At 40.3% G+C, this 26,191-nt stretch overlaps 2 protein-coding genes across 4 annotated transcripts in view; one reads left to right on the top strand and one right to left on the bottom strand.

Moving 5' to 3' along the window:
• The window catches only part of PM20D2 (peptidase M20 domain containing 2), a 617,107-nt gene that overhangs the window by 96,045 nt on the left and 494,871 nt on the right, over positions 1-26,191 (bottom strand). The window lies entirely within an intron of this gene.
• The window catches only part of RNGTT (RNA guanylyltransferase and 5'-phosphatase), a 122,804-nt gene that overhangs the window by 36,168 nt on the left and 60,445 nt on the right, over positions 1-26,191 (top strand). For all 3 annotated transcript variants that reach the window (XM_081857136.1, XM_081857137.1, XM_081857135.1), the window contains exons 10-11: positions 2,921-2,992; positions 14,056-14,220. In XM_081857136.1, the coding sequence (XP_081713262.1) occupies positions 2,921-2,992; positions 14,056-14,220 (237 nt within the window). The remainder of the gene's footprint in view (positions 1-2,920; positions 2,993-14,055; positions 14,221-26,191) is intronic.

The raw sequence follows: 26,191 nt of genomic DNA, 5'->3' as shown, positions 1-26,191 counted from the left end.
GTCCATATTGTTCAAGTCACTTTGGGCTGACTTTGCAGAAGGCAGAAGCTCTCTGAGCAGCTCTGCACAAAGAAAATTATACTCCACTCTTCCGCTGAGTCCTTTGGCATTTGGAGAAGAATAAGGAGGGCAGGATCTTTTCTTTTCTTTCCAAAGCAAGACTTTGGGGGAAGCAGCACTGCAGTCTTCCTCACCACTTTTTCTTTCTCACTGCATGTGTAGAAGACATGTAGGAGGGGAGGGGTCAGTGATAGCCACACATAATAGCTTTCTGTGCTGCCATTTGTGATCCTGCTGCACACAACAGTTTCACCCCAAAAGAGAGATTTATCCAAAATGGTCACAGTGTAAATAAAATTAGCTGTGAGGAGCTAAAGGAAGACAGGTTCAAATTTGGTCCAAAAGACACTTCTCCCCCATAAACCATGCCCACCTGCCTCACAGGTAGAGTGGGAGCCATAGAGTGAGCTCCTGATTATGCAGTGGGCAAGAAAAGCACCCGATGGCTGGGAGCTCCAAAGACTGCTGGATTGGCTGTGAGAGAAAGTTCCCTGTAGGGAACTTGTTCATACAGACAATGCCTGCAAAAAGCAAGGCAAACTCAGCCGCAAGAGTATGCACTTTCCATCACTATTCTTCAAACTCTTCACTGAATGTAGAGCGTGACTTTTGTACTGGGAAAGTCCAGACTTTATTTGAAACTGGAATTTCCCTGAGCTTAAGAGGATAAAACCTACGGTACTTAGGTTTTTTTAATGTCACAAAAAAAAATTTGTGGAAAGCTTAAAATTTGTGGTAAGTGATTTCCAGTGTAGCTGTGCTCCTAGATGTACTTTCCCTTTGGAAATATTATACAGTCATACCTCATGTTATTTCCGCTTCATGTTACATTCTTTCAGGTTACGTCCTGCGGCGACCCGGAAGTACCAGAAAGGGTTACTTCCGGGTTTCGCTGCAAGCGCAGAAGCGCAAAATGACATCATGCGCAGACGCGGCAAATCGCAACCCGCGCGTGCACAGATGACCCGCTGTGGGTTGTGTTCTTTTCATGTTGTTAATGGGCCTCCAGAACGGATCCCGTTTGTAACCAGAGGTACCACTGTCATTGGCCCTGGTCCTTTGGTTCTGTTGATTTAAATCTGAGGCTGCTGTTGAGTTTAGTTAAATGAGTATCTATATACTGTTTTATATCCATAATAACCTCCATCACTTAGAGCAGTTACATATTTAGGGTGATGGAAAAATGATGAGGAATGCCTTTTCGGATTTTTAACCCAGTTTGTGCCCTTTGTGCTATAGCTGTCATTCCAGTAGATCCTGGATATATCTTCCTTCAGGTGAACTGCTCAGTCTTTCCAGGAATCATTTAAATACAATGTGAGGTGGATTTCTTTCAAAAGTCAAGTGTTTTCTTTCCATCTTGCAAGGCTAGGGAGCAAAGGGTTTAGAATGTGACGTAAAATAAAAACATAAAATTAATAGCCATGTGAATTGCAATTGAAATCTATAATTAATATTGTAGCAGTGATGTGAAAGACTTAACAGCACCCTTGGACTTGGTGTCCTTTCTTCTCATGGTGGTTTTTACTCTTTTAATATTGGCCTGCGCAATGATTTTTGACTGTATTAAATGTAAAACAAATGTCTTCAAAGTAAATTTGGTACAAAACACACTTTATTAGAGATGCTGTCTTCACTTTACAACGAAAGCTATTACTTGTTGTGAACATTACACCAGATAATCAAACTCCTCACAGCAACTCTAGCATCCATTGTGAGTATACTCATTTTTAGTTTCCATGGCAACACAACTGTATAACAGAAACACCCAAAGATGCATTTCTGGTCTCAAATGTTGCCCCAGAGCTCAATAATGCTCCTGGTGTTGTGCTTGCTTATTGATTTCATGTTAGTGTGAAAGCTGCAAGGAGAAAAGTACTACTCAGACTTGAATGCTGAGGGAGAAGAATATGAATTTCCAGCAACAGCTTTCCTTCAAGATGGCAATGTCCTGTTACAATCTTTGCAAGCTCTCAGCCAGAGCTATCTCTCTTTCTGCCACAAGCTCTCCTTGAAGGGCTAGCCCACACCAATATCTCAAAGAAAGGACATCAGAATTTCAGAACAAAGACCAGAAGTGATGTTGCTAATATCCCTTAAGTTGTATAGTGAAGACCCTAGCACTAGAACTCAATGCTGAAAAAAGAGAGTTTATGCACTGCTACACCCCAGTACATGCCCTACAAGAGATTTACCATTTTTCTAGGGTGGTTTTGTTGATGACCAAACAGTGTCTACCGTCAGATTTTTTTTTAAAAAAAGCAAAAGTTCCATTTCTTCATTCACAGAAAATATTTCTGCAACTTGGAACATGTCATCTACTAATTTCTGGAACAATATGGAGCAGCCCTGAAGTGTATTCAGACTTTGATTGGATGCACACATCTCCTCTTTGAACGATCAGTCTCAAACCCTAAACATCTGTTTTGTTTGCATGAGTTTGTTATCTATATGCTAATAGGAATATTCTGGATTTCATAGTAGTAAGAGCTTTATGATTACGTTGGCTCTGCAAACAAAAGCGAACCATATAAAACCAGCAGTCTGGTGTTCATATTATTGTAAGAGCCTGATCGTGTCATGCATTATCCAGGTTTTGCTGATGTACTGCCATTCATACAGCATGCATTTAATTTACCTGTCTGTCCTGCTCAGCTCCAACCATCACCACACATCAGCTGCCACATGGCTTTTGGCTTTTATGCAGTGTCAACCCCACTCCCAGCAAGAAAATTTCATGAAAAATGAATCCATGCTGGAAAACTGAGGGAGGGATCCTAATGGTAAAGCAAAACTTGTTAAAGTACTGTTTGCAAGTTTTGCAAAAATATTAAGATGTTATTTTGCTTCTTTTTTTCAGGAAATGATTATTGACAAGGTAAACGGCCAGGTTGTTCCTCGGTACTTGATATATGACATAATTAAATTCAGTGTAAGTATATCATGCTTTGAAACATTTAGTTAGGGTAAAGAAGAGCCAGTTCTAATAACCATTTGTATAAATGTATAAACTACTTCTTTAAACCAAATAAAAATCCTCTATATGGTGAAGAACAGTAGTATTTTTAGACAGCAATGAATACTTAAAGTCAATTACTATCACACCTGTCAAGCGAAACCGAAATGTGTAATGGGCAGCTGTATTGTTCAGCATGGAGACTATGCTGAATACATTTGTGGATTTTTCGTGTGTGACTTGGTAAGAGTGTGCTCCCTGGAGTCTTCTTCACTTAGTTTTTCTGAGCTTTTCTTACAGGATTCTCGGGGGGGGGGATCTTTTAGTAACATCTCCCCTTCTCAGGGAGCAGAAAGGAGAACTACAATGAAGGTTTGCAGCAGCAGTGGCAACCACTGGAATACACCCCCCCTTCCCATTTCATAGAAGTAGTCTAGGAGGATACCATGATCAATGGTGTTGAGAACCCCAGAGAGACAGAAATAGGAATAAAGTCATACTCCCTTTGATCTCTGTAAATCTCATTCGCCAGGGTGACCAAGGTCAACTCAGCCAAGACAGCTACCCCACTACAACTCTCTGCACCACCTTACTCGATAAGGATATATTTGTGACTGTTTGGAAGCTTTTCCAGTCCAAGGGTCCAAGGTTTTATTTTGCAGTGGCACTACCCCCTCATACATTGCACATTCTGGATCCAACCAGTCAAACCCCTTTTGCTAGATTTAATAAGCCAGGGAGGGACAGGAGTCAAGAGGACTTGTGGTTGGGCATTAGGCAGCAACATCTTGTCCTCATCAGCTGACTGCATCAGTTGAAACACAACACATCATTGGCTATGGCATTGGATGCTTCATCTGGAATTGCAATAACTGCAGAGTCAGGGTTACTCCGAAGCTGAGGAACCTAATCCTCAAAGCATGAATCCAGTTAATCACAGCAGATCCTCAAATACTCCAGATGTCCTTCCCCCACAGTGGGAATTAATTAACATCTAGAAATAACTCCATCGGCTTGATCCTAGAGGATGCAATGCAAGCTGTGAAATGAGCTTTCTCTGCATTCCACACTGTCACATGGTAGGGTATCTTATGTGCCCCATGGTTAATTAACCACAGTTTGTTCTTGGGAACAAGAATTACTAGGTTTGAAACCAACAGGATCTGAAACCAACTTCATATGAAACAGTTGTGTTTGTTTGCCGGTGGATTTGATATTGCTTCTGCAAAAGGATTTCCTTTCCCCCTCCTCTTCCATGTACCCCCCAAATATGCTCCAGACAGTTGGGGAACCATCAAGCAGATTTGGAGTTGGGTGGAAGGCTGCATGGGGGAAGGAGAGGAAGGAGAAGTCGCTTATCTCTGTTATTTTAAGATGTTTACAATGGTTTTTAACACTGTGTATTAAATTTTAATGGTTGTAACCTGCCCTGGGACCTTTGGGTGAAGGGTAGGTTGAAACAAACAAAAACCAACCAACCAATCAAAACAAAACAATAAATGTGGGGAGCCAAACTCCAATGACTCAGGTTTTCAGTTCCTGTTTTTACCTCCATAGCTGTAACTATGGGTTTCCAGTTTGGATGCAAAGAGAAGTGATGGTGCATTAAATTGGGAAACATTTAACTGGGGTCTGCCAAGAAGGCAGGAGGGAAGACGTGATTCAAAAATGGAGTGTGTAGGCACAAGCATTTGTGTGCATATCATAGCTTAAGAAACTGAACTGGACCCAATGTATTGCCCTGCATTCTGTTCCTCTGATTTAGTTAACATGACTGTTCTGGGTCAACAAATTAATTTTTAAATTAATGAGTTGTTTATTTCTTTACTGAAAGGCAGTTTCTTTAGCAGCACACATACATCAAACAAAGTAGACTATTCTAAAAGTTTGTGTGCTTATTTTAGGAGGAAAGGAACACCTATGCTGATAGGGTAGATTTCAGCCACCAGGAACTATATTAACCCTGGTTGAGATTAGTAATGCTTGAAAGTCAAAATACTTTAGGTTGCTTAGAATATAGTGGGAATCTGAAAAGGGAATTTACTAAGCAGCATTGTGCTTCCAGTTCAAGGACAGTTCCAGACAATGTGTTATCAGCAGGAGCAGAAGTAAGGCTTTATCTTCAAAAGGCCATTAACAGTAGCCAAGCTGTAAAGATGAAAAAAGCTAACAAACTGTCTTTATGCTAATTATAGAAGCCTAATTACAAAAATAGTTCAGCTGGAATGTTTGACTTGGCAAGAAGAAGCATAGTTTTTTCAGAGTTATTAGATACTGAACAATGAAAATCAATGGGACGCGATGACTTGTTGCAGGGGGAAAGTGCTAGTTGTTGCTTATTTATTTATTTTTTCAAATTCTGCTCCACCAAATGTTTGAAAGAGGCCCAATGGGTCATTACGAAAATGGTATAAAAACAGATTGCCACTCCCAATTTAGACCCAAATACAAAATCAGAATATAAACATTAACACTAATTTGTGCTGCATTGAATTATGTGCAGTCAATAGTAAGAGAAATGTATCGCTTCCAGATCCTTATAAAAGTAGAGTTTATAACAGTTGCTTTAAAAGTTTTGTTTTATTTATACATTATATATTCATGCCATTTTAATAAATAGTCTTTCAAACTGGCTCATACAAAAAAGCACACAATATCCTGTTTCGTGCACAAACTAAACCTTAATTTAGTACTATATGCACAAGCAGTGATGAGTCTTATGTGCATGAACCTTGTATCCAATTGTGGGCATGAGGAAGAAGTCGGAAGAATCTGCTTCTGTTTTTAATCTAATTTATATACCTTAATGTCTAAAACTTGGGAAAAATCTGGTTTGTATAATTTGTTCAAACAAGCCATAATTGTTGATTTAGAAATCGGAGAAACCCTGGAGAGAGCCGCTGCCCATCAGTGTAGAGATAAGGCAGCTTTCCTGTGTTCCTAGTTATGTGTGAAATGGACCATTGCTGCTGATGGGAACTGTACGTAAATGAAAATAAGACACCGGACAATGTTTACTAATGAAGCAATGAGACATTGTGTGGAAGGGAAAACTCACAAGGGACTTTGCAAAGCCAGAACGAAGAGGTAAAGTTTTAATAGGCAGTAGTTTCCAATTCTGGTCAGTTACTGCTGTGCTGTACTTGAGGTGTTCCATAGGTCTTTAATCTTGTAGTTGATGATGGGCTAGAATGTCTCTGAGAGGGAAGGGGGAAGTAAACTCACTAGAGATGCTCCCTTTGACGTCCCCCAATGGGGTCAAGCTAATCTTCCGCTTGCCACAAATAGTGTTCTTGGGAGGTAAGAGCTACACCTTCCCAGTGGCCCTCGGTTCCCTGGCTGTTGACAGAAGCCAGCGTGACCTTCTGTTTGCTACTGCACGGATAATGCAATTAAAAGTTTTAAATATCCTTCTGTGGGAGAGTCTTTCCTATCAGTGTGTTATTTTGTTATAGGTAAATAATGGAAGGAACATGTAAAAGCTTAGGAGAGGAAAAAAGAACAGCAACTTCTATTACTACTTTGTGTGAGTTTGTAAATGCATCAAGAGAGAAAGTAAAGTTCAGTGGTCAGATTGATCACATATATTTTTCTCAGACAACTTCTGGTCAAATGCAAATTGGATGGGCTACATATTAAATAATGGGAAGAAATGTAATTCCTTGTGCTTTACAAGAGGTCAGACAAGTTAATCTGGTATATTCTGGCTTTTAAAATCAAAGTCTGACTTGATAATGTAATCCATATGTGGGGAATTAATTTACCAAGTTCCCATCCATAATTATTTCTACAATAAGCTTTTTAAAATATTGCTTAAGTCTCAAAAAGACCTTCAGAATCTGAAATCCAAGCACCTAGATAGAAATGTGGTTTAAAAAAGGAATATTGTGTGAAATAGAATTAAGGATTGACTTCATAATTGAGTTAAACATTGATGGAATTGATAAGTAGTTTAGGCCATAATAAGAGTCCTGTTGTACCTTAGAGACATTCTGACCCACTCAAAACTTATCTTTTACTTTGAATCCTTCCTTTTAAAATATCCAGCAGTTTCGCTTCCACTATGTGGGATTTTTTTTCAGGGCGTATACAGGGTCAGGTTCTAGCATTAATGTGTCCAGAATGACACTTTTTCACTTGCTGCCTTACCGATAGTAAATGAAAACTTGCTTCAGGTGAATAGCCTGCTCAGGTGCTTCTCCTCCTCAGTGGTGTTTTTGTGGACATATCAGCTTTTCTCGTATTGTACATGGTGTGCAGGGTTGAGGGAGCAAGTGCAGGGGCTACTTATCTGCTGGGTTGAATTAGTAGATAAGAAAACACTCGATAATCAAAACATCACTGGAATCATTGTAATTTCAAATAAAATTACAGCCTTCCTTAGTAAATTGCCTCTGTAACTTGAGGCAGCTTTTTATGAGCAAATAACTTCCCGGCCTTATGATTCATCCACACATTTGGTAGAAGGTATTTGCAGCTGAGGGACAACGCAATTGAATGCACTTCCACATCAGAAACTGGTGGTAAGCTAGCACTTAAGGACAAAAAGTTCTTTTTTTAAACAACAACATTTTTTATTAAAACATTTTGATTGTTTTAACAGGGAATACTATACCGTCAAAATAAGACAGATAAACCTCAAAACAATTAAATAAAGGAAACCCAAGCAAACAGGCTTCAATGGCCAGCTGCTCCTCCTCTCTCGTTCTCAGGGGGAGCCAGCTACCGAAACTGCTCTGTGCTTGGCCTCCTCCACCTCCTCAACATTGAGGGGGCCCTGTCCCCTCCCAACAATTATTGGGGGGCAAAGACACCTGATACCTTTTTGGATGCATCAGACTAGTTGCAGGCTCCTTGTATTCCAAGTGATAGAACACTGAGTCCAAGCTAGTGGGAAGGAACATTATAACCTGCCCAGGCTTTCAGTGGAGCACCGGAGTCATGAGAACATTAAATAGTCTGCATTAATTTATACAGAGTAAAAGGATGCGATGTTGGGTAGATGCTGTCAGTTATTACCAAATCACAGTGAGCACATGGCTGTTACAGAATGAACTGCATGCATTCTGCTTTTATTCCTTTGTGAATATTGACATTGTTCTGTGGAAATCTCTGCTGCCCTGAATGGCTTAATTGGCAGAAAATGTTTTGGTTTTTTTTAAAAAAATGTTCTTGGCGTTGGTTAAATTGTCCCCAGATTCCCATTATACATATATGTCATTCATCTACTATTGTCTGTCTTCAAACTGCACTCTGCTTGTGGGAATAATAAATTAAAGATCTTTGACTGAAAGAGTTTTTCCAAGCACTTTGTGAGTAGGCAAGCTAAAATGATTGTTTTATGCCTTCCTTTGGAACGGGGCAGGAGAGGGAGCAACTGAGCCAGACACCTGCTTTCCCTATCTCCCCGAGGAGGGAAAAGCAGTATATAAAAATACCAGTTAAAAGGGTAGCTTGAGATCACCTGAGTTTTTATAGAGAGGAACAGAGCCTTTTACTTGCTCTTCCAAATTTCCTTGTGGGAGATGCTTGTGTTGCCAATATGATCCTAGCTTGCAGTGATTGGAATCAATATGGTAAATACACCAAAGCTCAGCTGATATTAGAATGCATAGACTCCTCACAAGAATCTACACACTGTGGAGGCAATTTGCATTTGTAATGGAACAGTAATAAAATTTAAGACTAGCAAACACACACTCCAGGTTGTTAGCAAGGACTCGAGCCTTTCCTATTTGTTGCTTGCATGTATTATAAAGAGAAAGCAACAATCTATAAGGCATTCTGTTCTGAAGTCCAAAGCACTTGGGAAGTGGCCTCCCTATAACTTTGTCATATGAGTACTCCATGGCAGATGACACTGTGCTATCCAGGTTCTCGATGTTTTTTAAGAGGTTGCGATATCCATTGTGCAGTACATAGAATCTTCCACTTCAAAGACGTAGGGTTATAATGCAATTTTGTTTCTCATTTCCCTGAAAGTTGCTATTTAATGTAGCAAGTTGACTAAGAGCAAATAGTTATTTTGCTGTATCATGCATTATTTATGAAGTGACTGTGGCTTTGTGTCAAGTTTAAAGATGCTCTTAATAGGATTCTAATAATTTTTAAAGTAGGTTAAATTGAGCTTAAATGGGAAATGGGTTTTAGCTTTGTAGTCATGTGCATAATTTCTATTTGGATTGAGTACTTGGTTTTGTATTTTTAAAATCTTTTAAAATTTGTGTTTAAAGAAACATTTTATTTCTTTACAATGTTTATGAATTTCACAAATTAGTCTTTATAGGAATTAATCAGATGTAGTCTATAATATTAGAGGCTTTATGTATTGATTTTAAATCGATTCATTTTATAAGGTTTGTCCTCTTACTGGTTCTCTAATTTGGTCAGCTTGCAGACTTCGTGTACATCGACTTTCCTTTTTATATTAGTTTTTGAAATATATCCTTTTAAAATGGAAAAAAACTATAATTCATGATAATTATTTGTTCTCTCCTTACATACTAAATAGATTTTCCATTGCAACTTTTTTTGTTAAACTAGCTTTTAAAAATATAAAAGCTACTCAATGGTTTTGAGCATTTTTTTTTAAAAAAAGGATACTTGAAATATTAAAAATATGTGTTTTTGAGATTTAGTAGAGAATTACCTCCTAAGGTCTTTGAATGCTTAAGGACTTTTTGGGATTCCGTAATAGTGATTTTAAGGGATGTGGGTGGCGCTGTGGGTTAAACCACAGAGCCTAGGACTTGCCGATCAGAAGGTTGGCAGTTTGAATCCCAGCGACAGGGTGAGCTCCTGTTGCCCAGTCCCTGCTCCTGCCAACCTAGCAGTTTGAAAGCACATCAAAGTTCAAGTAGATAAATAGGTACCACTCTGGCGGGAAGGTAAACGGCGTTTCCGTGTGCTGCTCTGGTTCGCCAGAAGTGGCTTAGTCATGCTGGCCACATTACCTGGAAGCTGTATGCCGGCTCCCTCAGCCAATAAAGCAAGATGAGTGCCACAACCCCAGAGTCAGCCATGACTGGACCTAATGGTCAGGGGTCCCTTTACCTTTAATAGTAATTTTACAGAAGTGTCATAAAGCCTCAAGTCCAACTTCTGGTAAGACTGAAGGGCAGCATTCAGTCTTAACAACAACCTCAGAGAAAACTGCCCTTGTTGCTAGTCTGGCAGCAGCATTCTGCAATCAGCAGCTATCTTAAGCAAGCCTTTGCTCTGGCATTGTAGAACCTTGGTCATCTGTTGGTTATGCTGGACTGTGAGCTAGACACCATTTAAGAGAAAAGATGGATAATTCCAAAGGCGTTATCATGCTACTTCCATTCCAAGACATTATATTTCATCTTCTTTAAGGATGTTTAGATTTATTATGACACTTGAAAATGCAGATGTTAGCCATGCATGCTTTGAATTATCATTAGTAATGCTGCCAAAAGCTGATATTTTAGCCTGTTGTGTTACAGTTTGGTTTCAGAATAATAAAACTTGTTAAGAAAGTTGTGGCATATGCTCTGCTTAAGCTAAGTAAATTAAGGCAAGGACATGCCTTATGTGCCTAACTTGTGTGGGTGTATACTCTGCCTAGTAAATTACTCACGTTATTCAAGGTGTAACACTTGAGGGGCAAAAAGTGACTCTGTTTAGGAAGCAGCTTGCCCATTTTAAAATTTCTCATTGCAAACACAGTAACATATTTAGCTGTGTATGAACAATCCAATGCAGTGTAATGGGTCTTCTTGCAAACATGGAAGCTTCATACTAGCTGAAAGTGCTTCCACGCAAGGTGATGCACCTGATTTTGGCATATCCCCAGGGTGGGAAACCTTCCTTAGATGGAGAGCTGGATCCACAATTGGCCCACCTTCTGCGGGCCATTTTTGATAGGTGGGTTAGGCCATTCACCTGACAAATCATATGGTTGATTGAAATGTCAAGCAAGGAGCCAGCACAGACTTATCTCTGATCGTAGATCTGTGGAACCAGGAGGCAGAGGCTTACATCTGAGCTAAGTGTTTTACAATCTTTTACCATCCAAGAGTAATCAGCCTCTCATATTGTTCCAGGGGCTCCTCAACCCTCAGAAGCTCTCTATGTGTGGGGAGAAACACGGACTGCAGTCGGTTGGAGGGATTAGTGAAAATCATGTGCAGTACCTTATATTCTATTAGTATAAAGCCACCATTAGACACAATATGTAGCTTTTGGGTTGAATGACTGATATCACGTGTTGAAAGAGTGGTGTGTTTGGTTATGTTGCAAGGAGGGATGAGGAGAATACTAAGGGTGAATTTTTGAAAAAGGTCCACTGATCTTTCTGCATTTACTCTCCTACTGCTACCAGCAAAGCTTTGACATTTTCTGCCCATGTGATTAGGTGTTGTTGCATGATACTATGTGGATTATGTAGACAGTATCAGTAGTGTGGTATGGGAGCAACAGTGGAGAAGGTAACAGCTGTGCTGTTCCAGGAAGTCTGTAAAGAAGGTATTATTACTTTACTTACAAGTTGGTTTTGTCACTTAATCCTTTGTGTGAATATACGTGTACACACTCCTTTCTCCAGCAGCTATACTATATCTCAAATATGAATGTGTTAACTCTATTCCTTCCCATTCCACACAGTGCAAAATTTTGATATGTGAAGTAGACTTTTGCAATCTGGCAAATATACAAGGGGTCAAGAGTGGTTTTTGATGCTACCATGCCTAAAGGTGCCTCTTTAGCACAAAATTGCTGGGGAAGGAAGGACTAGAAGCGAGTATGAGACATTCTAAATTTTTGTGTCAATTCAATTTCGAATAAATAAACTTTATCTTTTGAAAACCACCATACTAGCAACACATAAATATGTGTGATGGATTGAAAAATTCAGTACCTTCAAAATACATAAAGTTCTAGGGACCAAATATAGCACTTGCTTTTTCTATATAGTTATAGCACATATCCTTGTATCTTAATTCCTGTTAAATCTTATTTCAAAAAGCTAGGAAAACGTTAAACCAAACCTATTCCAGGCAAGGTAGCAATCCCAGTACTATGATTGCTGCAACAATACCTTGAATGAAAAGTGCTAGAAAGGTGATGAATGTTTTTCAGGAAGTTGCGAATGTTATTACTGTTTGAAATGTCAACACCCTTTCAATGAAAATGCTGAGTATGTAGAATTTAGATTGCTTTCACCTGAATCACAAAAATGTCTCAACATGAAAAATTGTGAAATTGCTTTTCATACTTGGATATTAACAGGACTTACAAAAGAGACAGGGATTCTAGATCTGAAATACTTAGATGGTACTTGAACATAATACGAAACACTTTGGGGTACCCTGTTCCAAGCAGATTCACTCCCATAAATGAGGCAATCAAAGAGACTGGCAATTGTCTGCCTTAAAGAGCTGATATCACTGTCTTAGGCTCAAGAAGGGGCTGAGAGAATCATGACATTTCTTTCAGTGAAGCTTCAGAAGGAGCTGTAAGCAGTGACAGTAGTCAGCAAAGAGTGGGGGGCGTCTATGGTAAGGCTGCAGGGAGCTCAGCCAGGGTGAAGACTGCATGAGAAGCTCCATAGAAACTCCTTGTGTTTCCAGGAGGCAGGTGACATCCAGGAAATCCTCAATACTCAAATCCGCTGGGAGGAATGGCTCAGGATAATTGGCAGGTCAGCTGAAGCAGTTACAGTGGAACTGTCATTTAGAGGAATAGAACCCTGGTTAATACAAACACTTAACGTATTTTAGTAACCTTTTGAAAATGCACATTTTTCTTCTTATAGTTATTTTATAATGAAGTATAACTGTTGGTTAACTGCTATTGAGTCTGACCTGCCTTGTGTCATGTCTAACTCTCACAGCTGTTTGTGTGTAAAAACAAGGTGTTGTCATTAGCAGGTCATTTAGATATATGGTGGCCGTGGGCAAAAAGGTTTAAAACATACCTGGTAGGTATAGGTAGAAGTGTGTGAGTGGGAATAAACCGGATCCCTTTTACACATTTAGAGAATCAACAGTGTGAGTAGAAACTGCTTTCTCCATGGTAGCCATTGTGCTTTTTCTACCTCTGTCTCTCGAGACTGCTGGCCAACCATAAGAACCATCTAAGGCCCACAGAAATGGAGGGAAGGAATGAACACTGCTTTTATCAGTACAACTGCACCTGTTCTGATTTAGAAGTGTGTGGTGGAGTTGGCTTAATTTCTTCAGTCTGTTGTAGCCACCCAGCCATGCTGCCCACCCACCTGTGTGTCATACTCTTGCAGTTTCTAAATTCCTGGGAGAGTGAAAGCCTTGTCAGCTATTGCTGTCACACACAGCATTGATAGGGATCAGAATCAGCCAAAAACAAAAAGACTTAAAGAAGAAAAAGGGAGGTAACTGGTGGAGTGGGTGGGTGTAAACCTGTGTAGGAGGAAAAGATATAAAGGTAGGTAATATTGTATAAAAATCTGCAGTGGCGCAAAGAGGAGAGTGCTATGGGATGGAGAGAGAGAGAGAGAGAAATGAGTAATATGGAATGCATAGGGTGGATCAAACTAACTCATTCTGTCAGCACAAGGATTTCCTCTCATGCAATGGAACCCCTTGCCCTGTACCCTCCCCAAGTCTCAGGTAGGTTGGGAGGACCCCCAGAACAGATTCAAGGGGGCATGGGAGGGGGAGAGGGGGGAAAGGTCTCTTGCGTAAGTGGAAATTCTTGCACTGATGGAACAAGTTAGTTGGATATTGCTCATAGATACCTGTGGAGGGATAGCAGAAAGATGGGAGTCTAGTGAGTCCTGTAGATGAGGAAGCAGAGAAAGAGGGGATAACCAAGAGATGGTGCTGTATGGTACAGAAATAAAATAAGATTGTAAAGTCACTCTGCTGATTTGAGTAAAAGGGTTGTGGCATGGCATACCTCCCTTTTATTTCTTTGCTTATCATTTTATTACTTAAATACTGTTTAGTTGTAGATAATTGTTGGGTGATATTTTAGTGCATGCCACTTAGATTTTTATAAACGTGCAAACATTTAACAAATTGTGTTTTTTCTTTTGGCAGGCACAACCAGTTGGAGAGTGTGATTTTAACATTCGTCTGGCATGTATTGAAAAAGAGATTATATTCCCACGACATGAAAAAATGAAGACTGGACAAATCGACAAAGCACAAGAACCTTTTAGTGTTCGTAACAAACCATTTTTTGACATCCACGTTTCAAAAAAGGTAAACATGTTTTTGATTATTTAACTCTATGCCCTTTGAGTAGTCATTCTCTTTGCATATGGTTTTTAATCTCTTTCAAGATATCCTTGCATTTTAAAATATACCTTCAAACATAAGTTCTTTTTGTTTTATATCTTTTATTTTATTTTATTTTATTTTATTTTATTTTATTTTATTTTATTTTATTTTATTTTATTTTATTTTATTTTATTGATACAGTAGAATGTGCATTTTAGGGGAGGTTTTAAAAAAATTACTTAGAGAAAGGTGATGAACAAGAAAAAGGGTTGTCTCTGTGTGGTGCAGGTACTATCGTTGCTTTATTGGGAAGTCTAGAGCCATCTATATGTGTGTTTGAAATAAGAATCATTCATAGGAGGAGAATATATTGTCTTCTTCATTCTAGTTAATTATTGGAGTGAATTTTTCATTAAAACATTTTGTGGTTTGTTTCTTCTGCTGGCCTTGGGTGTTTGAATGGAGCAGCCTGCTACGTTTTTCTGCTGTAGACAAAATACTGCCCCTCTCTGATCGGGGCCTCCTCCCTGTCCCCGATGTTGTGCCTGTGTTGCTGCCTGCCTTGCTACCGCAGCTGCACCTGCACTCCCACCATGATGCAATAACAGCGACAGGGGTACAATATTAGAAGTGAGGGCGAGGGTGCTGTGTTAAGGTCAGATCTCCAGCCTACGGCAAATTGCTTCACCTCGCCTCATTGAAGCGTCAGCCTTGGTGTTGAAACTATGTAGAATATTATTCTACTTGAAATTATTAGCTGCATGGGAATTCTGTACTGCTTTGGGGGCATGTTGGTGTCAGGATTTCCCTTAAAACAAGTGACAATCCTTAATGGCAGTGATTCTGGAGAGGCCTTAGAAGTAGACCACTCTTAACTGCATTCCCTCCCCTTCTGCTTGACTGCCAAAGTAACTGAGAGACAGAGATGGGATCTGAAGGTAATTATGTCACAGTCTGTTAAGTCTCTGAATGAAAAACCGCTTGGGAATCTAGTGTATGGTACTTTAAGTTCTCTGAAGTATTAGAGGGATATAAAAATAAATAATAAGATTTTGTGATTACCTATTCTTTTTGAAAATCAGTCTCTCATAATTGTCTATTGCTTCCCCCTCATCTTTTAATATAGGTTTAATGTCTCGATATAGCATCTATAACCACACACTGTATGAAAACAAAATTTATTTTAAAAATTAGCAGAACAATTCTGTAATCTTTCTCTGCCACTTCAAGAAAAGTCACTTCAAAAATTTTTAAATTGCTCCCCCCCGCCCCCCCGTTTGCCATGAGTTTGGGGAAGCAAAACATGACTGGTTAGGTAGGAATGTCCTTCACCCGATCGGTTCCTGGCAAACTGAAGAGAAGCATTTGGCCTACCAGCTTTTCCTTGATATTACGGAATATGCTACTAGAAAAACAGAGAAAGAGGGAAAGGGAGTTCTTCAGTAGGAACTGCATGCTTGTAATGTGAAACTGGATTTCAAACTGAAGGTTTAAGATGAATGTGGACTGGCCGCTCTCCTTGCATTTAAAGGAGAGACAACTCTCTCTTCCTATTCCTAAAAAGTCCTATTGCTGTGGATTCTATACTCCATAGATTCTCATCCACTGAAAGGGAGGAATAACTAGAAGGGTATTTATTGAATGCAGGTGCTAGTTTTAGCCCTAGTGCTGCTCTGTGTCAGGGATGTACTTTTGAGATATTGATAAATAGGAGGCCTCAAGTGTGTCAAGAATTTGTAAAATATTTTGAAATAGCATCAGTACACTGAAGGCAGGATGTAAATAGCATGTAGCATATATTGTTTGCCAAGTAGTCTTTCGTTGTAGAGGCAGATGAGACTCATGTTGGCTTTTGACAGAACAACAGATAGTGGCTGTGAGATTCCTACCCTTTCCTCTTCTATATCCAATTCATATGGTCATGATTATTTTCCCCTTTTCTAACCAGATGGTCTGCGACTCCCAGGTAGCAAAGAATGGTAGCAATATCACATTCCTGCAGAGAATGGGCTCTGGCTATATGTTTGAAGGTGATTTAGAGGACTGCTTCTCCCTCCCTCCCTCCCTCCCTCCCTCCCTCCCTCCCTTTCTCTCTGGCTTTCAGTGAATGTGAGAGATACATTCTCACTAAAATTTCCCCAATTCTAAAGCTAGAAGTAAAGAGAGGCAGTGATATTTTGGGGAATGGTTAGCTCTGGACTCTGTCCAGACATATGGAGATTTCTCCAAAGCTAAAAATGAGCATAATTTATCCTATGGGGAATGTCCTTATATATGTTTACCTGGTAGAGAATCTGGTGCTTTGGCAGAGTCTACTACATTATTTTACAGTGCAAGCATCCTGTTTTGCAGGGACTTGAGGTTTGCAGAGAAGTAGTCACGGTTCAGCTGAGTTTCTTCTGGGCAGGTGAAGTCAGTCAGTGTGAATTTCAGGGCTGGGGAACCTTTGGCCATGGGCTAAACCTGGTCTGCAACGCATCCTCATCTAGCATATGAAGCCTTATTGGGAAAGGCACATGCATGCGCCCTACCCCTGTTGTCATAGATCTGTGGGGTGGATCAGGGCAGTTCTTCAAAGGAATAATTGGGAGCTTAAAGCGGGCTTCCGATTGTTCCTTTGCTGGAGCAAGAAATGCGCAGCCTGGGAGTCATTTTGGACTCACAGCTGTCCATAGTGGTGCAGGTTAATTCTGTGTCCAGGGCGGCTGTCTACCAGCTCCATCTGGTACGCAGGCTGAGACCCTACCTGCCTGCGGACTGTCTTGCCAGAGTGGTGCATGCTCTAGTTATCTCCCGCTTGGACTACTGCAATGTGCTCTACGTGGGGCTACCTTTGAAGGTGACCCAGAAACTGCAATTAATCCAGAATGCGGCAGCTAGACTGGTGACTGGGAGTGGCTGCCAGGACCACATAACACCGGTCCTGAGAGATCTGCATTGGCTCCCAGTACGTTTCCGAGCACAATTCAAAGTGTTGGTGCTGACCTTTAAAACCCTAAACGGCCTCAGTCCAGTATACCTGTAGGAGCGTCTCCACACCCATCATTCAGCCCGGACACTGAGATCCAGCACCGAGGGCCTTCTGGCAGTTCCCTCATTGCGAGAAGTGAGATTACAGGGACCCAGACAGACGGCCTTCTCGGTAGTGGCGCCTGCCCTGTGAAACGCCCTCCCTTCAGATGTGAAGGAAATAAGCAGCTATCTTCTCTTTAAAATACTTCTGAAGGCAGCTCTGTTTAGGGAAGTTTTTAATATTTAATGCTGTATTGTTTTTAACACTTGATTGGAAGCCGCCCAGAGTGGCTGGGGAAACTCAGCCAGATGGGCGGGGTATAAATAAATTATTATTATTATTATTATTATTATTATTATTATTATTATTATTATCATCATCACCACCACCACCACCACCACCACCACCACCACCATCATCATCAACAACAACTGCTAACCAGCTGATGGGTTGTAGGAACATGCCTTGCTCAAGGAGGAGGGAATGTTTTCATTAAGTGGAAACTGCTTCTCAGTTCAGCACTACTCTTTGAAGCCACCTCATGCTACTTCTTTCAACCTCTGAAAGAGGAAGTTGAAAAGATAAGTGAGAAGCAGTTTGCAAAGCATAGGTCTGGCAATGCATTTTGAACTGTTGTTCCCAAGCTTGGGAACCTTATGCAAGGGATTTTGATAGGTGGGTGGGAGAACATACCTGTCAATCGTGTGTCATCAGAATGACATAATGTTATTGGCTGGTGGGTTGCCCATCTCACCTGTTGAAGTTGGCCTGTGGGCAGGATCAGATAGAGACCTGGCCATTGGAGCAAAAAAGGTCCCTCCACCCCTGGCTCCGCAGTAAGGGAAAGTCATGGAAGGTCCAGACCTGTTAAGTCATTCAGGTAAAATCAAGGGATAAAACAGAATTCTGGACAGCTCCAGTGAGCCCTGTTGCAAAGATAACAGGGAACTGAAACCACCATGGAAGGGAAAACCTGCTTCCCAATAGGGTATACTCTCTTGAAAGAGATGGCTGTGTTTCTTAAAGGGCCTTGCCTGATTCTGTATCCTTTGGCTCTTGAATGGATCTAAGATATGGACTTCTGGGGACCTATCCTTTGAGTTCAAAGTTGATGGAGGGAACAGATGGAGATAGTAAAGGCTGTCCAGGTATAGTAGACTGAACCACCATCTTATCTAAGTCTTCCTCAGAGCACTGTGAGACTCCAGGGTCAGGGGCCATGGCAATCAACTTTTGCATTTAGAAAGTACCATTCAAGTGGATGATTTTTGTTTTTGTTTTTAAAGGAGAAGCAAGAGTGATTTTCTCACCCTGGGAACTCTTGGAAATTGAAGGTGTGCAGTGTAAATCAAATCAATCAATTAAAGGGCAAGCCAAAGTCTTGGTAGATTGTGGCCTGCCATTTGTAATGGTTGCTTAAATTGTGCTTTCATTAGCATTTCCTCTTGGGTCCTGAGCTGCTTGTGAGAAGCAGATAATAAGAATTCACCAGTTAGGCCTGCTTGAGAACCTGTTAATCAGAAGTGACAGACACATGTGGGGCTGCTTCTGGTTTTACACTGTGTCCAAGTAGAAACCATAGAGAAAACTATGCTTTGCCAGGGGAGGGGAGTAAAGTGTATGTTTTGGCTATTTCTGGCTGGAAAATGAGTTAAGTTTAGCGGATAATTTCATTTATGAAACTTTTTCCTTCCTAGTTTTCCATTGAAAAAGCAATGCCCAAGATAATAACCAAATCATAAAACATAAGGAGCAACAAAGCTGAGAAGCAGCATGTCGGCTCTGCTTTGTAAATTAAGTTGCATATTAGGGGGACAAGGGAGGACCTAGTGCTGAAAAACAGACTTGTATGAAGAATATGTTTGATGCTATTACTGACTTTAATGAGTTCAAAGGAGATGAATAGCTTGTCTACTGTAGGCAAAACCAATAAGTGGTTAAAACAGTGTTTGCCAGTGATTGTAGTAATCTGTGTTTGATTTGCCATACATTTCAGCACATCAAGTTAAGCCAGTGATGAACATAATTTAATTAGATTTGTAGCTGACCATTTCAGATAGCATTTACTGCATGGGAGGGTACTGACTTCCTTCCTCACAGACACAACCTCCCCATTCACCACACAAATACCCACCCACCTTTCCTACTTGGCCTGTCTCCCATCACTCTGTGCTGAAATGCTGAGATCCAGTTGTATCCCTTTTCTCAGCCAAGCTGATTAGTGCATGGAACAGCTGAAGAATGCTCCAATCTGAGCTCTCTTCAACGCTAATCACCTGGGCAGTGAGAGTCTGCGGACCACACCAAAGTTGGTTGAGGGCTGTGTGATTTCTAATGTACAAATACCAACAATAATTTTCAAAAAAATAGAACAAGCTTGTCCATACAATTAGTCAACCAATTTCTCCTCCAAAATCCAATTTGTTCTTTTATATTTTTACAACTGTTTAAATGGACAGTGACATTATTATTAATCAAATTTGTATACTTCCCTTCATCTGAAGATTTCAGGGTGGTTCACAACATAAAAATACAAAAGAGAACACAAAATACATAATAAAACAAAAACAAACCAAAGGGCAGTGACATTAATTTTAGTTTCTGAAGGACATTAGTTTTGTATTTTGGGGTGATATGCTAATGCACCGAAAGTCTAGATATCCAGCAACCATTTCACTGCTGTCAACAGGCTTTCAGTTTTTAAGGTCAGAATAAATGCCTTTCTGGAATAAATATTTTTATTTATCTGTAGTTTTGAATTTAACTGAATCAAGGGTCAGCTACATGTGCCCATTTATGTGGCCTGCCATCCATTAGACTGGCATATTCCCAAGATTGTCTTTTTAATGACCTTTTTAAAATATGGAAATAGTCGGGTAAAGAAAATATGTAGGAGGCACTGTAATACAGATATGCCGTGCCACTGGGTTGGATGTGCTGGGCCTCAACAAACAGCAGAAAATTTGGAGGCTTTTCGCTATTTTTACTGATTCAGAAGGCCTCTGAATCAGATCCCCCGAACCTCAGGAGCTGCTTTTCAGGTTGTAGAGAAGGCTGCCAATTTTACATTTAACTCTGAGGTATAATAATAGTAGTAATAGTAGTAGTAGTAATAACAAAAAAATTATAATAGTAATAATAGTAATAATACATTTATTTATTCCCCGCCCAGCTGACTGGGTTTCCCCAGCCACTCTGGGCAGCTCCCAACAGAATATTAAAAACATAATACAGCATCAAACATTAAAATCTTCCCTAAACAGGGATGCATTCAGATGTTTTTTAAAAGATAGTTGTTTATTTCCTTGACATCTGATGGGAGGACATTCCCAAGAAAGCCCTCTGCCTGGTTCCCTGTAACCTCACTTCTCGTAGTGAGGGAACCACCAGAAGGCCCTTGGCGCTTGGACCTTAGTGTTGGAATAGAATATACAAATGATTCTATCTTATTCATCCTTCACATCATGTATTTCAATCTTGATACTGTCTGTTGTCTTCAACATGAAGTTCCAGATTCAATGTATCAATTTAGAACAGGTATCTTATTAACAAGCAAGCACCCATACTTGTACATCCATCAACTGAACAATCTGACTGACAGGCTTGTTCTTCAGATTCTGTTCATCTCAAAGATAAAACAACATACATCATCATGGGGCATGTGTGCAAAGTGGGCTGTAAAATAGGAAAGAGGAGGAGACATGGAAATGGCAGGTAGTCTGTGTCAAGTGAGACTTGAAAAAAGGAGTAGGGAAGGGGGTGTGTGGTAACAATGGGATGTGTGCAGGTAAATATGGATACTATGGACTGTGGAATAGAAGAGAGAGGTGGCTTCAGAAATAGAGTTGGGAAGGTGGAAAATGGAGCTTAGCCATTCATTGCAGGGGAAGGGAAAGTTCCTAGGAGGTTAAGCTGAGGGAGTGGTGGGGGCTGGCGAGTGGAGCAAGCTGGGGGTCAAGCTCTAGTTACTGTATTTTGGGGATGTGACATGTTGTTGGTAAACTGGTGAACTGATGGGGATGTAGACTATGTGGATGTACTGTAATGTCCACTGTTAACCTAAAAAGCAACACAGAAAGCTTTTGGAATGATTTGTTTCTGTCCTCATTTACGTTTTCCATTGCAGTAGTATACTTTTTAAATTTAAATGTCTTTTCTGTTGACACTTGTAAGTTCATGTATAAAACATAACATACTATTATGTCCTCAACTAAAATGTCACTCGGCAAAGCTCATCAACCCCGGCGTACGATTCTGCTCTACCATTCCAACTGGTAAATGCCTGAGTGAGCAGAAGAGCTTTGCAGCATGCCACAAAGGTCATCAGACAAGGAATAAATCTTCACATTTATGGAAGCATGAACTCTTGCTGCATTTGAATGCTGCATGTACTTTTAACTGAAATAATCAGATATTCTTCCATTCTTACTTTTTTAGTCTTTTGTTTTTCCTCCCTGCTAAGTAACAGTGGTGAATATTGTTTACATCTACCTCAAGATGTCAATATGGAAATTGCTTCTCAGTGGCCATTAGACTTTCAAATACACTTGAAGTGTAACCCTGTTCTTATAATGGACTATATTAGATCATATTATCAATCTGGGCTCTTTTTGTAGTCGGTCATATCAGTGACTATAGTAACAAATGATTTTCTTCCATTAAATACATTCAAATGAGACCCCAGAAAAAGTTAAAAGTATGGAGTGTTATTGATCATTGTTCCAACTAGTCATGCTCCCCTTTTAAATGATACTCCCATTTCTCCTCCTCCTGATTTCCTGCCCCCGCTGCAACAGTAAGTATTCCATAGACACTGAGCATACTCAGAACTTACTGGGTTGTCTTTCAGTTCCCCTCTTGGGTTCCCGCCTATGAAGGTTTATTGTACTGCTGCAAACCTTGGAGATCCCCAAGCTTGCTGATGCCTCCCTCTTGCATGTAGATGGTGCCATTTGGTATACATAAGGACCATCACTCACCTTTGAGCATTGGAAAGGACAAGGGACAAGTGAATATCTACAACAAAATGTTGCAGTGTAGAATGCTTCTTCTCAACATTCAAGTCATTCCATTCAACTTCCCCAACAGTCAGTTGGGTTTGTGCTCAGTTCTCATTGGGTTTTAGAGTGTGGAAGGACATACTTGATGCCCCATTCAGTTACTTTAAATTCATGGATTTCTCCATAGATTTCTGTGGGCTGCTCTGCAATCTTGAGGGTTTCCTCAAGGATACCTCTCCCTTGTGGCCTGGAGCCATTTGGGGAACTGCAGTCAGAGAATTGAATCCCAAGTATAGATTATGATTATAAGAACAACAGCGTAAAGGTAAAGGTAAAGGGACCCCTGACCATTAGGTTCAGTCGTGGCCGACTCTGGGGTTGCGGCGCTCATCTCGCTTTATTGGCCGAGGGAGCCGGCGTACAGCTTCCGGGTCATGTGGCCAGCATGACTAAGCCGCTTCTGGCGAACCAGAGCAGTGCATGGAAATGCCGTTTACCTTCCCGCCAGAGCGGTACTTATTTATCTACTTGCACTTTTGACGTGCTTTTGAACTTCTAAGTTGGCAGAAGAAGGGACCGAGCAATGGGAGCTCACCCCATCACGGGGATTCGAACCGCCAACCTTCTGATCGGCTCTGTGGTTTAACCCATAGCATAACTGTAATTCTAATAGGCATTTTAATCTTGCTTAATCAGGGTACATTGTACCAACAGTCTTTTGCCTTTCCACCAAAATGATACTTGATCACCAGCCATAAAGTGTAAACATCTTGAATTTCCCCCCTCGGCTTAAAGGAATGCTGCTTCATATCATGTTTTTGTTTAATGAGTATAAGTTTCTTGGGGAAAGGCCATCGCTCAGTAGTAGCAATCCACAGCATCTTTATGTAGGGTTGGGAGAGACTCCTGCCTGAAATCCTAGAGAGCCACTTCCAATCAGTGTAGACAATACTGAAATCCTAGAGAGGTACTTGCAATCAGTGTAGACAATACTGAAATCCTAGAGAGCCACTTCTAATCAGTGTAGACAATACTGAGCTAGCTGGACCAATGTTCTAGCTCAGTATGAGTCAGCTTGCTTACTATTTATTATTACAACTTCAGATTACTGTGCTGTTACTATATGCTTACTATGTACTCCCTTTAAGAGGATTTATAAAGTGTTCATCAGTGAATGGGTTCCCATGAGTGAATTTGCTTTAAAGAAACCATTTAACTCATAGGGAAGTCAGCAAAATATTTTCTTTTCTTTAAATAAAGAAAAACTACATTATGTTATGTGTCTGTCGTCAACAAGTTCTCATAGACCCAGGATGGGGAGAGCTGGAATTGATCTGAAATTCAGTTCTGCCTAGCCTGTATTTTTAAAAATTAGAAGAGGAGGGAGGGAGGTGTTTGTGACATGTTAGAACTCAAAGAGGGGAGAATGAGCTGTCCTTCCAGAATGAAAGGAAAAGAGTTGGATTGAATTCCTACTTGTGTTTTTCCTGATAACAGTGACCAGAGAGGCCAGTCAAGTGACATAGATCAAGGGAGAAGGGAGGAATGTTTTCCACTCCTGCCACCCAAAAGTTTCTTTCTTTCAAAATCAAATATTTCTTCATACAGTGGCCGAAAGATTATGCAAGTTTGGGCATGTCACAACTGGTTTTTTTATAAGAACAAAAGGGCTGTGGAAAGCACCCACTTACTCATTTTGGATCGAATAATTAGTCCATTTCATTCTGAGGATTATATTTGTCCTTAATATATGAAATAAATTCAGGGGGCACTTGAGATATGAGATCATTTTATGAACAAAGGGGGAACGTGTGCTTAACAATAATAAAGTAATTTAATAATATGTAATTATTTATTGCTTCTGATATTACTACTGGAATAATTTAAGCTACAATGTAATTAATTTCTTCAAATGAAAACTTTGCATAAAGCTCACCTATGTGATTCTCATAGAAAAGCAATTTGCCATTTGCCTTTCAGTTTATCCAAAATATTACATACCTCTCTGGTGGTCAGGAGTTGCTTTAACAATGGGTGACTGGGGTGGGGTGAGAAAGACAGGTGCTTCTTTTTGACTATGGTAACTAATTTGTGAAGCTTTCTCTAAAAGTCTAAAATATTAATACTTGAAAATTGATACATTTATGGATAAAGTAATCCTAAGAAATGCCAGCGGTAGCCACTATTGCTAAGTTGAGTTGCATGCAAACATTGGGGGTCACAAATATCATTTAAATTGCATTAAATTGCAAAAGTTTTAGACTTGTCAGGGCCAAATCTTCAAAAACCCTGCCTCATCACATCTTCTCTAACACTTCCATTTTTTGCACCCCAAGTCCCTCATTAGATGACATTCCTGTACCCTCCCATTCTTACTCCCCTAGTCGTACACTTCTCTTGTACATTTTCCAGGGTGTAATCTTATCTAGCTAGAAAACCTGGGCTTCCTGGACACGTATGCATAATATAAGCATTTTAGTAGCCCTGAAAGGGGGAGAAAACTTGTTGCTTGGCTACTTCCATTATATGAAATGAAGCTCAATCTTTATTTAATTACTTCAAGAGTTTATATTCAACTTAACAATGAAGTTTCCAAGCAGTGTACAGTAAGATTAAAAAATGCATGCTGGATAAAACAAATAAGGAAAACAAAAACAATGCCCATGGAAATAGAAAGGTCTTTGTCAAGCATCTGATCTCAGTTGGGAGGGAGTTCTTTAGATTCTGTCTTTGTAGGTAAATGCTTGCTTGAAACCTTGAAATTTTGAGAAAGCTTAAGAGTTGCCAAGCACAGATGGCGTATGGCCTTGCTCTTTCATGATCTTTCAGTGTTGTTTTGCCATGGGTCCAGATGGTTGAATCCAGAGGATAGGGTGGGGAGGTAAACCACACTTTTGCTATTGGGTGCTGCAGGGCACCATTTTGTCTCCAATGCTACTTAATATCTGTATGAGGCATTGGGAGCTGTCATTAGATGATTTGGCTCTCCTCAGTTCTGGTATTCAAAATCAGTTTACTGGGCTCAGAATTCTTTAATTATTATGATATTGCTAGGTTTAGCAAAATAATACAAAGTGAATCCTGCAAGCTTAAAACATGCCTACCCTGGATGTAGGTTACTGTTCTTATATATTGTAAGCGAGATAACTGAAAACTAGTTCACAAGTGCACCTTTATGACATGATTTGGTAACTTGCATATGTGAGTGAACTTTCACATAGCAAGGCATGGCAGATGGAACTTAATATATCCTTACTTGATATTTTCCGTAGGAATCTGTTCACATATTCAGCTGTCAAATCATGTGATGTTCATACATGTGTGAGCCATCGTTGACGTGCATGAGTAGACTTAAGGTTCACATTTCTTTGTATACATTTTTATAGCAATATTAAGCCACTATTATGGGACACGGGTGGCGCTGTGGGTTAAACCACAGAGCCTAGGACTTGCTGATCAGAAGGTCGGCGGTTCGAACCCCTGTGACAGAGTGAGCTCCCATTGCTTGGTCCCTGCTCCTGCCAACCTGGCAGTTCCAAAGCACATCAAAGTGCAAGTAGATAAATAGGTACTGCTCTGGCGGGAAGGTAAACAGTGTTTCCGTGCGCTGCTCTGGTTTGCCAGAAGTGGCTAAGAGATGCTGGCTACATGACCCGGAAGCTGTACTCTGGCTCCCTTGGCCTGTAAAGCTAGATGAGCGCCGCAACCCCAGAGTCGGTCACAACTGGACATAATGGTCAGGGGTCCCTTTACTCTTTACCATCATGACAGAGGGGAAATGTCAATAATACTCTTTCTCAAGGATAATACTGGCTTAAAGGTAAAGGGTACCAAGTACCTAATATGAAAAACTGTAAAGACTTATTAAGACTTTCTAGTATAGGCACATGATGGCTTGTCTCCTTGTGCACCCTACAGGGGTATGATCCCATGGAGGATT

This window comes from Podarcis erhardii (genome assembly GCF_964252035.2).
Source record: "Podarcis erhardii genome assembly, chromosome: 3".
NCBI classification, from domain to species: domain Eukaryota; kingdom Metazoa; phylum Chordata; class Lepidosauria; order Squamata; family Lacertidae; genus Podarcis; species Podarcis erhardii.
The sequence above is the reverse complement of the archived record's forward strand: the minus strand, read 5'-3'. Positions and strand labels throughout refer to the sequence as shown.